This window comes from Elephantulus edwardii, unplaced genomic scaffold, assembly GCF_000299155.1.
Source record: "Elephantulus edwardii isolate Elephantulus edwardi_28Jun2011 unplaced genomic scaffold, EleEdw1.0 scaffold00056, whole genome shotgun sequence".
Taxonomy (NCBI): domain Eukaryota; kingdom Metazoa; phylum Chordata; class Mammalia; order Macroscelidea; family Macroscelididae; genus Elephantulus; species Elephantulus edwardii.
Genome location: NW_006399806.1, coordinates 18,409,050 through 18,427,687, shown reverse-complemented (window position 1 = coordinate 18,427,687; position 18,638 = coordinate 18,409,050). Strand labels below are relative to the sequence as shown.

The following is an 18,638-nucleotide window of genomic DNA, read 5'->3' as shown; positions in this document are numbered from 1 at the left end:
CAGTCAAAAGCCTTTGCATAGTCAATGAAACACAGATAGACATTCCTCTGGCATTCCCTGCTTTCAGCTAAGATCCATCTAACATTAGCTACAATATCCCTAGTACCATGATCCCTTCTAAACCCAGCCTGGACTTCTGGTAATTCTCTGCTGATGTGTTTTTCCAGTCGTTTTTGGATAATCTTCAGTAGAATCTTGCTTGCATGTGAAATTAATGATATTGTTCTGTAGTTTCCACACTCTGTTGGGTCACCCTTCTTTGGTAGGGAACAAATACTAGATTTTAAAATTATTATTATTATTAATTTCCATGAACATCTACAGAGATTTTAGAGTTCCATTCATTCATAGTTGTACTTTTCTCCCCACCCATCCCACTCCCACCCCCACCCACAGTTCGCTCCTCTCCTTGAAAAGCAAATGAAAAACTCCTTCATTGGTACACAATCCCCCCCTCCGCCCCACACCGCCACCGCCACCCCCACCCCAAGTATACTCCACTCTGCAACTCTCATAATAATCATAATGCCCTAAAATATATTAATTTTAAACTATTCTCTCCCTCATCAGCTTCAGTGCAGATTTTTGTTTTTTAAGTCTTCATCTACATTTTAAAAGTTTCATTTTAAAGTTTAGAGATTTTGGATTTCCATTCTTTCATTGTTTCACACTTTCCTCTCTGCCCACTCCTTCCCCAGTTCGCTTTCTCTTTGAAAAGCTAAAAAATATAAAAATTAAAATTCTTCCATTGTTATACAATTCTGCCCCCCAGTCCACTCCACTATGCAGGTTTCTTTCTGGACTCTTGAAGGACTGCAGACTTCAATACGGTTTGAAGCTCAACATCAAGAAGAGAAAGATTCTCACCACTGGGCTAATTGGTAAGATGAAGAAGGCACTGAGGTTTTAACACTTACTGCTTGCTTAGCTCCACAACCAACACTCTTGACATACGCATCCAGGAAATAGAAAGACTAATTGCACTGGGGAAATTTGCTGTCAGGGACCTCGCCAGAGTACTGAAGCACAACACTGTCAGTCTAGAGAATAAGGTGCCATAATCCAGGCCATAGTCTTCACAATTACTTGCTATGCATCAGAGCACTGGAAATGACTAAGAATGACAGAAGAAGAATTGATGCCTTTGAGCTGTGGTGCAGAAGAAGAGTCTTGAACATACCATGGACCTCCAAGAAAACAAGTAGGTCTGTCTTGGAGATACTGAATCAAGTTTCTCCTTGGAGGCTAGGATTTTGAAGCTCCAGCTTGTACACTTTGGGCATGTAGTCAGGAGGGATTTGTCTATGGAGAAGGGTATCATGCCTGGAAGGTTGGAGGGACAACGCAAGAGAGGAAGATCCTGATGAGATGGATTGTTACAGTAACTGGGGTGAGGGGTGTGTTAGAGTCAAGTGAGTCTGGCTCAGTACAGGGTAGGGTTCAGAGCTGATGTACATAGGGTCACTATAAATCACAGGTGACTTAATGGCACACAACAACAACAATGTCATTTTCAAGATGCCATGTGCCCACCCCTCCCTCTACCCATCAAATTGTGTGGCCCTGTGATTAACCCGCTGCCCATCCTCAACCCTCTGCTCCTACCCTCTCTTTTGGACCTTCATATACTTTTAATTAGTTTTCTGTTTCTACCCTTCTAAACCCAGCCTGCACTTCTGGTGTTCTCTGTTGATGTGCTGTTCCATTCGTTTTTTGATAATCTTCGGCAGAATCTTGCTTGCATGTGATATCGATGATATTTTCGATAATTTCCACACTCTGTTGGGTCACCTTTCTTTGGAATGGGAAGAAACATAGATCTCTTCCAGTCAGTTGGCCAAGTGGTTGTTTTCCAGATTTCTTGGCACAAGTTGGTGAGGAGCACATCTAAGACCACATCTGTTAGTTGAAATATATCAGTTGGTATACCATCAATTCCTGGGACCTTATTTTATGCCAATTCTTTCAGAGCAGCTTGAACTTCCTCCTTCATCACCACAAGCTCTTGCTCAGACGTAATTTCATGAAATTCTTCTGTGTCTGCCAATTCCTTTTGGTACTCTGTATACTCTTTCCACCTTCTTTTAATACTTCCTGGATCATTTAATATTCTGTCCAAAGCCTCTCTAAGTATTTCAACTCGAGGCTTGAATTTGTTATTCAGTTTCTTGAGTAAGAAATGTTGAGTGAGTTCAGCCACTTTGATTTTCTGAATCTCTGCACATTTCATTATTTTACTTTGTCTTCCCGCGCTGTGTTTTGAAATCTTCTGTTCAGCTCCTTAATATCTGGATTTCTTCCCTGTTTTTGCTTCTCTGTGCTCTAGTGCAATATTCAGAGTCTTCTGACATCCATTTTAGTCTTTTCTTTCTCCTTTGCCTTTTAAATGAAGAGGTAATGGTTATAGGGATATTGTAGCTAATGTTAGGAGGATTGTGGCTGAAAGCAGGGCGTACCTGAGGAATGTCTGTGTTTCATTGACTTTGCAAAGATATTTGATTGTGTGGACCACAACAAACTGTGGCTGACTCTGAGAAGAATGGAAATCTCAGTGCACTTGATTGTGCTAATGTGAAACCTATAGTTGGACTGGGAGGCAGTCTTCAGAACAAAGCAAGGAAACACAGCATGGTTCAAAACTGGGAAGTGAGTATGCCAGGGTTGTGTCCTATCTCCCTATCTTTTCAGTCTATATGCAGAACAGATTATTCAGGAGGCTGGGCTCTCTGAGGAGAAATGTGGCATCAGGACTGGAAACTCATCAACAATCTGCATTATGCCGATGACACAACCTTGCTTGTTGAAACAGAGGAGGATCTGAAGTGCTTGCTGCAGAAAACCAGGGACTATAGCCTTCCATATGGATTGAAGCTTTATATCAAGAAAACAGATATTCTCACCACTGGGCTGATTGGCAGCATCATGGTAGATGGTGAAGAGATTTGAGATTGTTCACAGCTTTAGTTCCACAATCAACACTCTTGGCACCAGAAGCCAGGAAATGAAAAGAAGTATTGCAATGGGAAAGTCTGCTGTTAAAGATCTCTCTAAAGTACTGAAAAGCGACGATGTCACTCTGGAGACTAAGGTGCTCCTGATACAGGCCATGTTCTTTGTAATCCACTTGCTATGCATCAGAAAGCTGGACAATAATTAGGGATGATAGAAGGAGAATTGATGCCTTTGAGCCGTGGTGCTGGAGGAGAGTATTAGCTATATTATGGACTGCTAAGAGAACCAGCATTTTCGTCCTGGAGAGAGGTAAACCAGGCTTTTCTTTGGAGGCAAAGATTCTGAAGCTTTGTCTGACATACTTTGGACATATTTCAAGGAGGGACCAGTCTTTGGAGAGAGACCTTCAAGCTTGGGAGGGTGGAAGGATAACGCAGGAGAGGAAGACCTTCTATGAAACGGATTGATTCAATGACCTAGGGTATTGGGGGTAGGTGTGTCAGAGACAGATTGGGACAGGATAGAGCAGGGTATAGGGCTGCTGTACATAAGGTCGCTATGAGTTGCAGGTGACTTGATGTCACATAACAAAGACAACAACTATTTCTGCAATAAAGTTCTTATACAGTATTTGTCCTTATAGGTCTGAGTTAGTTCACTAAACATAATGCTTTCCAATCCCTCTCAAGTTAGGCAGTGATTTTCAAAATCATTGCTCCTGCGTGCTGCATAGTATTTATTTCATCATGTGAATGCACCATGATTTCTCAATCCATTTGCTTGTGGTTGGACATTTGGGCTGTTTCCATGTTCTTGCGATGGTGAATAATGCCGCTATGAACATTGGTGTACAAATCTCCGTTTGTGCCTCAGTTCTAATTTTCTCAGGATATATTGCAAACAGTGGGATATCTGTGTTATAGGGAATTTCTGTGTTAAACTTTTTGAAGAAATGCCAAACTGCATTCTAGAGTGGTTGTACCATTTTATCATTCCACCAACAGTATATGAGTTCCTATCTATCTAAATCATCTCCAACATTACTTGCTGTCCTGTTAAACTTTGCCACTGCTACTGGGGTGAGATGGTATCTCACTGTGTCTTTTTTTCATTTGCTGCACTGTTCAAGTGATGAAATTGAAGAACTACAAAATTAAGTAACTTGCTCAAAGCCAGTCAGCAATGACGGAGTTGAATGCTTTCTGAGCTTGTTTTTCTAAATCCCTATTCTTTACTGCTTCCTTGCCCTGGATTTCCTTGGGAGCAAACTTGAGGTCAAGGTTTATTTGGTACCAAGGGAACAGGAGGGGAAGACAGGGAATAGAAAGAGAAAAAGCCAATGAAGAACTGGACTAGCACTTAACCCCATTAAGAACTCGGAGGGAGATGGAGGAAAATATCTACTGACTCTGGTTAGCTGTGGGTCACAGATAACCAGTTTAAACTCCTTGCATTTGTGGGTTGAGAAAGCAGAGTGCAAAGGTTGCTCTTTCTAGTATCATCCCCTGGGGCAAGAAGCCAGAGATAAGCAGCAATATAGGTCACCATACTTGTAAAATTCTGAACGTAACAGCTACCAAAGCATCAGCAGGATTAAAGCGATGGAACCTAGTAGACTGTTTAGTGGTCCACAGGAGGTGTGAAACCATGGCTCTGCATGGATAAACAAAGACAGTCATGGGGATTGAGAAGTACTATTACCAGGGCTGTTTTCTTGAATTTTATTTTGATGGGAAGATAAACTTGCAGATATTTATTTCAGAAGTAGCCCAGTGAAGAGGTAGTCTGATGTATTAGCAATTCTTGCTCTAGCTTCCTTTTCAAGAGTTCATTTTTATGTAAAGGTTTGGGCTCCGTAAGTGCTCTGAGGGAGCTCTGATGATGTAGTCTGTAGAATTTCAATGCTAACCCAAAGGCTGTCTCTGACAGTTTGAAACCACCAGTGGCTCAGAAATCTCCTAGTGCAGCCTCAGAAACCCAGTGGAGGTTAGCTATGCATCAGTTCAGACTCAAAGCAGTGACTTGTTAAAGTGTCCTGAGAAGGTCAACTAGATGCAATTATGGAAGACTTTTGTTGAGACTTCTATCTCAATTTACAGAATGGAAATCATGCGTTAGAAAAGTTACGCATATTGCAAAAATCATGACTTGACCTCATTTCTCTTTCCCTACACAGCAGATTAGTTCTACAGATTAGTTTTAGCCTTCACTGAGTCTTAAGTATAAGGTTAATTGTTCCCTTGATCTTATCAACAACAGATCTGAACTCTGTCCTTTCCTGTACCATCCTCAACTCCAACCTAGTTGAGCCCCCTGTTGCCATCACTGTGTCCATCCATCTGCCTGACGGTCTTCCTCTCTTTTGCTGACCCTCCAACCTTTGCAAGCATGGTGTTCTTTTCTTCCCTAGAAAACACAGCCAGAGTACAGGAGACAAATCTTAGCCATTCTTGCCTCAAAAGAGCACTCTGGCTGTACTTTGTTCTTTTTGCCAAAAGAACTCTTCTCCATCACAACTCAAAGGCATCAATTCTTCTGTCATCCTAATTCATTATCCAGCTCTCAGATGCACAGCAAGTGACTGAAAAGACCATGGTCCAAATCAGGTGCAACTTAGTCTTCAAACTGTTATACTAATTTCTCAATAATTTGGAGAGGTCTCTGAATGTAGACTTGCCCAACACAGTATGTCTCCTGATTTCCTTACCGCTGGTACTAAGGGGTGTTGACTGTGGATCCAAGTAAGATGAAGTCACCGAGAGTTTCTGTCTTTTCTCCATCCATCATGATGTTGCCTGTGGGTACAGTGGTGAGAATTTTTGTTTTCTTGATTTTGCAAAGTAATCCACATTGGAGGCTTTGATATTCTGCAGCATTTCAACTCCTCACCTTGAGTAAAAGGTGTGTCACTTGCATAGTATGCGTTGTTAGTAAGACCTCCTCTGATCTTGATACCACAGGGAGTATGTTTTGATTTTTAGATTTTAAACTCAAAGCCACTGACTGAGCTATACATACTTTTTCTTCAACGACCATCTTTTGAATTAAAGGGCTTATCTAGGGCTAACCCCAAATCCAACCCCAATGCTATTGAGTCAATTCTGACGCCAAGTGACCTTTCATTGATTTTTAAGATTGAAAGCCTTTACAGGAGGAGATTACTCATCTTTCTCCCAAGGAGCTGCTGGTGGATTTGAACCCTGGCCTTTCCATTAGTATTGCAACATGCAACACACAATAGCACCAAAGCTCTCTCATGTAGGATTGGCGGTGGGGTGGGGTCTTTTGTTTAAAATAATAAGATGTTCTTGCAAAGTCAGAGAAGAATGTTATCCAATAATTGTTTAGAAAATGAATTATCATTTTTACATTTTAGTAGAATCTACTATTTAGAAGATACTATGCTCTAGTGTCTGGGGTAAAGAGGGCAGGTGTGTCAGAGACCATAATGCTCAGGAGAGAGCAGGGTTCTGAGCTGTTGGAAATAGGGCCGCTGTGAATTGCAAGCGATTCAGCGGCACACACCAATGACATGCTCTAGGAAATCACTGGGCAAGAAACTGAAACTGAATATGTAGTATTTAAAGTGCTGCCAGCAAGACTGTAGTTGAAACCCACCATTGGACTCAATTTCGGCATCTATAAAATGAAGACCTCAGTTCTTTACAAAGTCATTACTCTCTCACACACACACACACACACACACACACACACACACACACACACCATGAAGCTTTGTTGTAGTCTTAAAGCTGGTTCTACGTTGCTAATAAATTCATAGGAAACTGGTGGAAGAACATTAGATCTTGACTTGAAGGAGAACTTGCAGGAAGGACGGGCTGGTGGCTCTAGTTGGGTTCTACCATTCACCTCTGTGCCAAGGTCGGAGATTACAAGAGGAGAGAAAGGTGAGCATGGGCTTACATTAGTCTTCATTTCAGCTGAATATGTGGCACAAAAGCAGTGCGGTGTTATTTTTCATGCAATCGGCAAGTTTAAGGAAAAGGAAGGAATGTCTTATTGGGAAAACCTGCATTAAAATTCAAAAATTTCCAACTTGGAAATCTTACCACCACTTCATATTATATATGTATAAAATCTTCCTCCATTTTTATTTAAAATTCTGTGGTTTCTTCATTTATCTATTCAAACTTACCAATGTGCTGTGTTATTTCAAATACATAATTGCACTTCACCTCATGTTCAACCAATCCTCTCAGAGATTAAATTACTTCCAAGGCCTTGAACATAGTGAAAAGCAGGGTTTCTTTCAGGCTCTGACCCCTGTTCAATGCTTCTTCCCCCATGCTACCTTATTATACTAGTTAACAAAGTGGTAATAATGAAATGAATTTATCTTTTGTTGAGATCATAAATGATATTTTAAAAGGTAACAATTATGTATTTTTCTATAACTTGCATGATTGCAATATTCCACTAGAGCAATACTGGGTTATAAAAATATGAGGGAGTTTTTGTGGCACAGTCCACAGGGAGTTGTGATGTGAACCCCAAAACAGTGCCCTCTGGCACCTGAATCTACCAGCACCTCTGAGGGAGAAGGATAAGCAATCTCCTCCCATGCCCCCTGAAAACTCCCTAGAGTTACAAGACAGTTCCACCTAGATGGCGGTAAACATTAAAATATGAAGAGGCTGTAGGTCAGGAAGAAATGAAGGAAAACAAACGACTCTTACATTCCAAGATTCATGTCTTAATAATGAAACAGAAGTAGACTCCAGACATGGTTCTTACTCGATAATACAAATCTATATGCATATATATATGTGTATATATATATATAAAACCAAATGATCACGGTTCAGTTTTGCCAATTTTATTGAACCAATAAAATTCCTACTAATAACAATGAAATAAATTTCTGCAAGTATAAATGTGATACAGTTTAACAAAACCCATTGTTCTGTACCTATAAATAGATTTTCAAAATGTCATAAAAAGTGCAGTTATGAATTGTTGTTAACATGTTAATACACAGTTCCTTTATTTCAAATGTGTTTTGTCTTGACTCACTAACAGTTCCTTCTGCATCTGTTCAAATAATATTACCCATCCTGATGGAAGGAGAAAGAAAACCTTAAAGCCCTAGAATATTACACATAAACTGACCCTGTCAAGTCAGTTTTAGTCAGAATTGTAAAATCAGCAACATAAGGGAAAAAAAAGAAAAAACAACCTAGATACACAAAAAAGCATTCCTGGGCTCTCTAATCTCCTTAACTGCTGACTCTGGTGCAGGGCGGACGAGCCAAGAAGGCGCACACAGTGAGCTACTTAGCCTACATCTACAGCAGGGTCTGGTTTGCCAGAAGTTTAAAGTGGCTGTTTATCAAGTTTGCTATTTTCAGAGTTGAAATTATAAATATAAGACCGCCATTTTGACACTGAAACGTGTGTGAATGCTAAATTGCATTAATGATCTATTTGATAAAAGCTTATTCTAATTTAAAATCTTATATAGTAAGCAGTCAAAGATCACGTCATCTGCCTCACATTAGTCCAAAGTCACGTGCTTTGTAAAAAAAAAAAAAAATTACAGTAACAAAGCACTGGACGACAAAGGCAAAACATCACAGCTTCTGATTACACAGAATAAAAAGTACCAAGGAACACAAAAGATAACTCTGTATTAATACTGATGACTTAAAGAACTAGAATAGACATTTCACAGCATGCTACATATATCGCTCACAACTTAAGGATAAAATGATGTCTAAAACCAAAAGTCAAGAAGTTGGCAATCCGATTTCATGTGCAATTCAGCTACAAACTCTTAATATATACATTCATTATGTAGCTGCCCTGCAAAATCAGGATAAAACTAAAAAGAGATTTCAAGTTCAATTCCTATTTCTTTAGCTAAAGGATACATCCAGTTCTTTCATGACCAGGAAAGTTATTTTCAGGTTTGCAGGAGCTAATCCAAGCAGCAAGGCCACGGTCAGAGCTGACCTGACAGGGTTCCTCTCCGCCTTGCCCAGGTGCAGGTGGCCAGGCCTATCCCAACAGCTCTGAGAAGACGCCCAAGTGGCGCATGGTTTGTTTTTTAGGTCTATCTTATTTTGGAATGAAAGAGTAAACATGATGAGAAAGAGGGAATGGGAAATTGTCATTTCTTCCCAGAGAAGATATGTGAATGCAAAGGAAAATATTTTGCACTACAGAGTTTTTTTTGATCGCTTTCCTTGGTGAACAAGGGTACCATTTAATTCTTAAATATACATTTTAGAGAATTAGCGAAATGGAGAAAAATAGTCTCTCAACATACAAAGTTTCTTGGCCACCCAACTGACAGGTTTTGATTTTTCCTTATCAAACTAGGGACAGCCATTTGGAAATATATTAAGGGTTGATTGTGAGAGAGATACAGAATTAGCTTTATTCAGTAAGTATCATAATGTACGTACTTAACGGATTAGGATTCATGAGCAATAATATAGGACCAAAGACCAGAAATTCCCTGTCCCTCTTTTTCCTATCTTTTCTACATGCTTTCATTTTTTAAGAGACTAAATTGAAGATGCAATAAAACAGACTGTTTAGCAAAATTTACATATTGGACAATTAAAATTTTTTCCTGATTTGACATACTAATAATTACTGCTGTTGTAGAAACTATAAATGGGCATTTGTTCTATAGGTTATTTTATAGTAATTGCTTTATTTCAAAGATTTCTATGTTCTGAAAAGAACCACTCATTTTCTGTACTTTATAGTGGGGCAATCACTGTTAAGTTTAAAGTTAGAATGAATACTTTCTGACATGATTTAATAAAAACAACCCCTTCACCCTCAAGAATTAAGTCCTGTATTTAAACCAGGCCAGCGATGGACTCTTGAGTCCTTTGCCAGTTCATGGACTTTGCTGAGTCAGAATGAAAAATATCCATTACCGCTGCAGACCATCATAACTTAAAACAGTCCTACAGGGCTGGGATTTATCTTGAGGATGGACAGCCATCTGTAGGTAACACAGCTCAGGTTAGAAGAATTTTACCTCTATGAACTGCATCTAGTACACACTGGCTAGAGGGGACGAACCACCACCTCTCCCGTGCACTTTTTGCTGTGCAATGGCATCTCTAAAGTGCAACCAAGGGAGCAAAGGTCACAATGCAAACGCAATCCCTTCTCATTGGACAGAACTTCTTTCCTTTCATGTGAACAGGGTAGGAGTGGGGCTAGAGCCCCAGTTTAGCCTAGGAAATCCTGGCCAAACTCTATGCATTTCAATTTGCATTATTTTATTAAGATAATTAATCAAATGGGCTTCTGTATTCAGTGGGACTATTTAAAAACCATTTTGATGCAAGTCCTTCTATTACAACATGTCTCAAGGTTCCAGCAACATTAATAAAACAACTGGTTGAAACAACACTCATTTATTATGACAGGAATTTCTGGTTCCTCTGAAGGGTAACAGATCAATCTGGCTTGCTGGGGAATTTTAACCTTACATTCAAACTACTTGGATTAATACCAATATTCATTACCTAATATAGATCCAAGTTAGAATAGCAATTCAATCACTTTAAAATCTTGTTAAATGCTAAATTCTGCATGGTAGAAATAGTTTAATTTCTGTATCATGTATAAATATAAAGATTCCTACTTTGATAGAAGGCAAATATCTTTTATGATTTATTTAAAATATGGAAGTAGTATTACTGAACAGAGAGTAAATCCATGAAAAAGTTGGATACTCCAAATTTATAGGCTCTTTGGGGATGAGGTAGAGGATAGCAAGATATTTTGGCAGCTGGGAAAGAGAGTAGAACAGTATGGGATGGACAAGATTACAATTAGTGCTGCTTAACATCTGGCGTCTTGGGTAAAGGTTAGCCAAAATAGATCTGGGTGGCTGAAGAATTCAGAGGGAGTCATGATAAAGCCAGATGGTTAATGGGTAAAAAAAAGTGAGAAAAGTGAATGCTGGTGACTATCTGCAGGTGGCTGGTGGTGTGTGATTTGGATTTTAAAAGGCATTCAGACCAGGTCTGCTAAGGGAAGGAGAGGATGGAGCTGGTAGAGGTTGAGGCACTTGGAAGAAGAGAAAGCAGGCAAAAAAGGGTGGACTGAATGCAGGTAGGAGCTCCCAGGTGAGAACTGTTTCCTTTCTAACAGGTGTGAGGAGAGTCACACACTCAGAACCACGTTCCAGGGGTTCTCACAGGGCTCGGCCTCAATGTATACCTCTACCTCTATGACCCATTTCACTCCAGCTCTTGTTGTTCTAGGTCTCACCTGAGCAGACACTGCTAATAAGACCAAATTAGCATTAAGGTAAGCCCTGCACACAGCGGGCATTTAAAATCTGTCGACTGAGGTGAATACATTCAGGTTACAGTACTGCTTTGAGGAAAGACTACTAAGTTTGATGCTCAGTCTCCAGAGGATATAAGAGGGAAACATAGTTTATGATGATGACCACCTAGTATAGGTTCTGATTATACAAATCACCTTAACTTAAAATTCTACTTGGACAGAGGAGCCACATATCTTTCATTTGCTGTTGAATTAGATATACTATTATGAAAATGTCATATATAGTTTATGTAACTTAAACTGTCTTTTGTATAATTTTTACTCTTTGCAAGACCGCCTATTTGCATAAAAAAAGAAAAAGTTCTCTTCGATATAAAGAAGAGTTTAAGGTCTTGCTTTCCAGAGAAATGATTTAGAATTGTTTTTAAAACACAACAATAACAACCAAAAAACCTCCAAAACAAAGTAAAAAACCTCATTTTACTATCACAGTGCAAATCATTTCTGTAATCTGCACTGAACGTTTTTCCCTGATGAATTGCCCTTAGAATTTATCTTACTCTCATATATGCATGCATTCTAAACTAAAATGGAACTATCTTAAGTAGGTAATTGTAACTGTTGATAATTTTGTTGTGGCATAAGAAGGTAAGACAGGATTTATTTTTTTCTCTCTTCATATTCTGTAAGGTAGAAAAGGAAAAATGTTGCCCTGCAATAATTTAGAATCTTTAGGAGCTATTAAACACAAAGTAGACATCTGGTTCAAATATGATCTTACTATAGAGCTTAGCGTGAGTTTTCTATTCTAAATCAGCCCTGTGGTGTTCTGCCATCATCTGGCATTTAAAGCCAAAATCAAAGGGCAAGGCCATGACCCATATTCCATGTTAGCATCTTTTGTTTTAAAAAACCTCCCAAATGGGACAAAGAGTGAGTGTTCCTGAGACTGAGACAACATACTTAGTTCAAAAAGGTGAAGAAAGTAGTAAGCAGTCCTGTCTCAAACCGCTTTCCTCTCATTCTGAGGAAGCCTGGCGCCAAGGACCCAATGAGGCACCTGCCTGGCCACACTCAAGGAAGTGATCAGGTGAGAGGACAGATTTACTCTCAGATGGGAGAGAGAGTACTCAGATCTGAGAAATTAAGAATTACAACTAAAGCTGGTAAAGTTGTTAACCCAGCAAGAAAAAGTAAATAGACACTACTCAGTGGAATACCACACTAATCATCACATATAAGCAACAAAGGGACAGGATTCACATTCACATGTGCTTTTTTGAACGTACATTTGCACATTTAAATTTGGCACGATGTGAGCCCAAGGCGTAGATTAGCATCTTGTTTAATCATATTGTTACACCAATTGAACCAGATAGCTCTTTTAAAAATATCACATTTGAATATAAAAAGCTATACTATAAATTACTACATAGTAAATTCAATACTCTGAAAAAATACCACCCTGGAAAACCGCATCAGAACTTCAAGTTTGCATTAGATAAAGCAAGTTAACAGCAAACTCGTTGCAAAATGGTCTTCGCAACCTGGAATGCTGTGCACGCTGCATCTTAGGAGGTGCTCAAGCACTTTCAGAAGTCATTTTTTTCTAGGCTGGTTCACTGAGGTTCACAAATACATTGTTTTGTTGTTTTATAGTCCAAGTCAAATTATTTCCCCAATTATTCATAAGATAGACCAATGCTGAGCTAAAAAGAAATGTGGCTAGGAAAGACATTTAGTAAAGGCACTAATATTTCCACAACCTAAACTTTAAGCACTTTTATTTCTTGGGGGAAGGGAAGATATTTTAAAAAGAAAAAGCTAAGTGGCCATTTTAGTTTCTTGAAACCTTGTTTCCCATTTTGGTCTAAAGCTCATATGGTATTTCTGTGAGAATTTATCTTCCTTGTCATTACACTAAAATCACTTTTCATCCTGTAATACAGTTCACCTGCACAAGAACATAGGTCCATTAACTGAAAGAGTGCTAATTAAAAAAAAAAAAGAACAAAAGATAACTTCAGCTTGAAAGTTCTAAAGTTAAGGAGGTCCAACAGACTTTCACGTTGCTAACTATGTTCTGCCATTCTCCTAATACATCTGTCATGTGCTATTGGATCATGTCAACACATGGTATGTACAATGAACAAAACAGAAGAGATCTGGTACAAGTTCTTTGAAGACTCTCTTTCACTAATCTACCCTGTCTTCATAAACATCAGTTAATTTCTTCTCTTATGCGGAAGATTTCAAATATGCACCTGGGATCTAAAAACCCTTAGAACTACCTTACAGTAACCAACTTACAGTCATCTTTTTTGCTTTCTTATCTGGAGTAAGCTCTACAAGAAAGCAACCTAATGGACTGTACCAGAAATGGATGATAAATGGAAGGGGGAAATGATTCAACAGAACATTCGTTCACCCTTCTTTCAGGAGAGGAAAAAGTCTAGTAATGAGGAAGTCTGAAATGAAATCTTAGATCTTTTTAACGGAAAATTTAAGCTATATTATTTACTATGGGGAAAATGGTCTGTTTTAAAAAATTAGCATGCACGTGTAAAATTCAAGTTACCCTTAATTAACCAAAAAGTGTTTAAGCAGTGCAGTCGCGTCCTACTGGATAGCTGTGCGCTTCTCTCCAGGCACTTCACTGGTTCATTAACATAACAAATTAAAGCTATACACACAGAATGTTGTGCTCTCTGAAGACAGTCTAATCAAGTAACAAAAACCAATGCAAAAATGTGACTTTTTTTGGCCGCTTATCCTTCCCCTAGGACTAAATAATTTTTTTTTAAACTAGATGCCCAAAAAGGTTTTTCTGGGGAAGGAAATGCTTTGGCATTATGAAAAGAAACATTGTTCAACCCAGTAAAGTAGGCAAACCATTTAAAAATACACAAACCCTTGTGCAATAAAGAAATTTGAACAAAATTTCTTTATGGCTATGTTTGGAAGGACACTTCTGCAGTGATAGAATAGGGGGGAAATTTAGTATTTCTTTTAACATATTGCACGCATTTTTTTTGTTGTTGTTCAATCACACTAATGCATAGAAACACAATGTTCATCTTTGAATTATAAACTGCTTAACCTATTACAAGAAGGAAAATCATGGTAAATAATGTCTAAAAGCCTAACAGGAAAAATATAGTTACAGTAACCTTCCTTTGCTTACTGCAATATAGAAAAGACAAAACAAAAACAATGATAAAGGAAAAATGTGCAAAGAAACTTTTTGGTCAGTTTTGTGTGGGTGCAGATTGACTTGTGCCAACTGAGCGAACCGCGAGCAGCACTGGGCCTCTGACGCCTGCCTGCAGATGACTGAGGATGACTGTTAGTGATAGGAAGGATTGGGCATCATTCCACTTTTAATATGTACATCTGACATGGAAAACCGAAACTTCTGTTTCCGAAGAGAAAGAAAATAGCTAAATTTGGTATTTCAGTAGCATGCTATAAAATTCATCATGATTAATTTCACATTAAATTATGGACAATGGCTGTATCACATTTCACGTTATCGCCAATAGCAGTAGGGAAAAAAAAAAAAGAAAGAAAACAAAACCAAACCCAAAACAGTGCCTGACAAATAATCTCTTGGGGTCACACACGTGCCCCCTGAGCAGCTTGGATCAACGGCGCATGCTTTCCCTCTACCAGATTTAGGACACAACATGGAAACTTTAGAATGGCTCGGGGTGGGGGCCATTCTGTGCTGAATTCCAACATTGGAAAAACAATTGCTTGACCAAATTATTAAGCGCTTTTTCTTAGTTATAAAAAAAAAAAAGAAACAAAAAACCCCCATACAAAAATAACCAAAGAAGGAGGGGGAAGTACACGTACACACAAATCCAAAAGCGCCAAAGTTAAGCATTAACAAACCAGGTTCATGATTTATGGTCAGTATCCAAAAATCCAACTATAAACAATGCAAAGTAGTGCTCCTCAGTATTATTTTTGCAGTTGTTAGTAATGTTAAGCATCAAGAAAAAGAAAACATGTCATTGCACATTACGGCCGCAAAAAAAAAAACAACCAAACAAACAAAAAAAACAAAACCGGCTAAACTTTGACAACAGAGAATTGGATAATTTTTGATGCTACATCACAAACAGCTTCTGATGTGTATCTTGTGTGAAAAGGTCTTTACACATGTATGACACTCTCCCTGGGTGAGGCTTCAGGTTAAATGCCGAGTTATGGCACGAAGAGCATAAAGAAGTTCAGCTTGCATCCGGGCTTCCATTAAAAGCAGATTCACATGAACCTAGAGATAAAAAGGCCAGTTTAGTAAATATGACAAACAACTTTGATAATTTTTCATATACAAACATATACAAAGTTTCTTCATGTGTATACACAGAGAACAAACACAGATGCTGAGACCCACATATGCACGGACACGATAAAAGGGCTCACAAGAATCTGTTGTTTAAGTTCATTTAAAAAAAAACAAAACCTTTGTTAGCCACAGAAACAGCCTCCAAAGCCTAAAAGCCTCAATATTTTAAATACACAGAGCTACATGGTGCCCTTTCATTTCTTTAATATAGTACTAGAATGTTGATATAAACGAAGCACATTTTTTCATAATCATTATCTCTTGTATTGAGCACCTATCCAGGTATAGTAGTATTTAGTTAGGAAGTATTTACCTTTTCTGAGTGTTTGAATTGACGCCAGTAACTATCATACATGCGCTTCGTTGTTCTCTCAGGATAGCAGGTCACTGTCTTAATGTAAACCTTCAGGCTTCGTTCAAGTAATTGATTAACTTCTCCATAATCATAGTCATCATACCTAGTTAAGTAGTAAAACAATTTCATAATGACACAATCAGAACTTTTCATTTATGAAGTGATAGCAAGAGATATTTATTGTCAAGTAATTAAATACTAAAAAAGCCACTAGTTAAGTAATTTAACAAATACTTCATGAATGCCTACTATGTGCCAGGTACACTTCTAGGCACAGAAACATGATCATCAGCATACAAATCAGACAAACAACAAAAAAACCACCCCACACCATGGTGTTCACATTCCATTCAGGTAAAATGAATTAAAAATACATAAGACAGTGATCAGCACTATGGAGAAAAGGCAAGCAAGCCAGGGGGAGGGGGGGGAGGGGATGTGAAAGGAGACTAAGGTCCACCTGATCCAGGCCACAGTCTTTACAATCACTTGCTATCCATCAGAAAGCTGGACAGTCACTAAGGATGACATAAGAAGAACTGATGCTTTTGAGCTGTGGTGCTAAAGAGGAGTAATGAATATATCATGAACTGCTAAGAGAGCAAACAGGTCCATCCTAGAGAGGGTAAAACCTGGCTGCTCCTTGGAAGCAAGGATTCTGAAACTTGATTTGACATACTTTGGACATGTTGCAAGGAGGGGCCAGCCCTTGGAGGGACAACATGCTTGGGAGGGTGGAGGGACAGCTCAAGAGAGGAAGAGCCTGGATGAGAAGGATTGACTCAGTGACTGGAGTAATGGGAATAGATGTATCAGAGATGATGAAATTGGCTCAGCATAGAGCAGGGTTCAGAGCTGTTGTACAAAGGGTCGCTGTGAGTCGGAGTTGACTGGACAGCACAACAGTGCTGCTGTGAGGGCAATTTTGAGTGACAATAAAAAGAGTGCTGCTGTGAGGACAAATAAAATAAAAACTGACGTGATGAGTGTAAATAGCCATGAGCAGGTCACTGGCAACCTCAACAAGAGCAGGTTTATTGGTGTGAAATTGCAGCAGATTCAAGAGAGAATGGGAAATAAGAAAATAAATGGCGTCAGTTCAACATATTCACCTTTGTTTTCAAAGAGATTTGCTACACAAAGAGGTAGGTAAAAAACTGGTAGCCAGAGAGAAAATGGATGAAGTAGCAGTATTTTTTTTGGTTGGTTTATGTTTTTTAATGAGAAGGGTCCAATGAAGAAAGTAAAGCACGCAGGGGAAAGAAGTGAGACTTGCTGGAAGAGAATGCTGTAAAAGGTAAGTTTTGAGCAGAAGTAGCAAAGAACAGACACTCGTCAATAATAACAGAAGATGCGGCACTGTTGGTGGGCACAGAGCCAGGTAGCTGGGTAAATTTGCTGCTAGGAGTTAATGCGGAAAGTTTTAAATGTAATGCTGATTACTGTTTTAAAAAAGTACACTGGGGATCTTATATACGCTTTATTTAGTAGTATTCAACAGATAATAACAGAGCACATGTCTTATTTTATTACCTTAATACAATATATAATTATTGCAATTACACAGTAAATTCTACTAATGTTGGCTAGGCATAACATATGCTTCTAAATGTGATGATTCTGTAATAATTTGTTCTCTAGCATGCATGGCACGTAACCAATAATATATATAATTATTATGCACTATCATAATTGTGTTTTTTAGAGAGAATGATTCATTGTTAATTGATTAGGTAATTTTGAGATTACGCATTTAAACTTGAAAATGTTCTGCTTAACAATTTGAATTCTATTCTGTAAAGATGTTAGACCCATTAGAAGTGATACAGTGAACAGACAAGTTGAATGTATGCATAACTAGAAATTTTCTTTCTGTAAATTTATCTCCATAAAAACCTTGAAAGTGTGGTTTAAAAGGCACATTATCCAAAAAGAACTTCCCTGATGAAACCATCCTGTCTCATTCACTCTTATTCTGTCCGCTGAATGCTAATCTTTGAAATGTAAAGGCCACTCATTGCTATTGATTGATATATTCTGTTTCCGTATTCTTACGGGATGATAAAGCACACAAGCCTGGAAGGCAGAATGGATCCCAGTTTTGCAGAAACTCTGCCATAACTTCAAAGATTAACGGGGCAGGGGACTCCTACGAAACAAACTAGAATTTATAGAAATTATCTAAAGGAATGCAATACATGGCTTTTAGCTGACCTTTCCTTTCAGAAAGGACTCTCAAATTGAACCTGACTCTTATCTCCAATGATTTCTCCTTCAATATATTCTTACTGCTCTATATACTCATGCAGCAGCAGTATTAAGATTCACAACCTTTAACAAAGAATAATGCTTTTCTATATAATGTAATATTTTTTTTCAATGCAAAGTCCACATGCAACATTTTCTCCTTTGAATGGAATCCCCTAAAGAAGAGGTGAATAGGACGTATGTTGGAGCTGCCATCTGGAATTGTCTCCACATTGAGCGTACCTGATTCCAAACATACAGTGGACATAGTTAAATAAAGCTCTGCGCAGCATGGTTGTGTCAACATCCTCATGGGTGGCCATAGTGTTATAGGTGAGACTGTAGACCATGCGGAACTTTTCGTCAAGAAGATGTCCAATGTCAGAGTAAAGTCTGTTCACCAGGGAGAAGCCATGATTTTCCCAAGTATAGTCCTAAAAG

The 18,638-nt window shown here is 38.6% G+C and overlaps 1 protein-coding gene across 3 annotated transcripts in view; it reads right to left on the bottom strand.

The window, feature by feature from the left end:
• Positions 1-15,134: 15,134 nt before the first annotated feature.
• SESN3 (sestrin 3) overlaps positions 15,135-18,638 on the bottom strand; it is a 79,765-nt gene continuing 76,261 nt past the window's right edge. Inside the window, exons 8-10 of one of the 3 annotated variants that reach the window (XM_006887335.1) lie at positions 18,441-18,631; positions 15,909-16,053; positions 15,135-15,520 (exon numbers count right to left, since the gene is read on the bottom strand). In XM_006887335.1, coding sequence (XP_006887397.1) covers positions 15,434-15,520; positions 15,909-16,053; positions 18,441-18,631 — 423 coding nt within the window. In that variant the 3' untranslated portion in view covers positions 15,135-15,433. The remainder of the gene's footprint in view (positions 15,521-15,908; positions 16,054-18,440; positions 18,632-18,638) is intronic. The other 2 variants (XM_006887336.1, XM_006887337.1) reach the window with 2 other exon arrangements.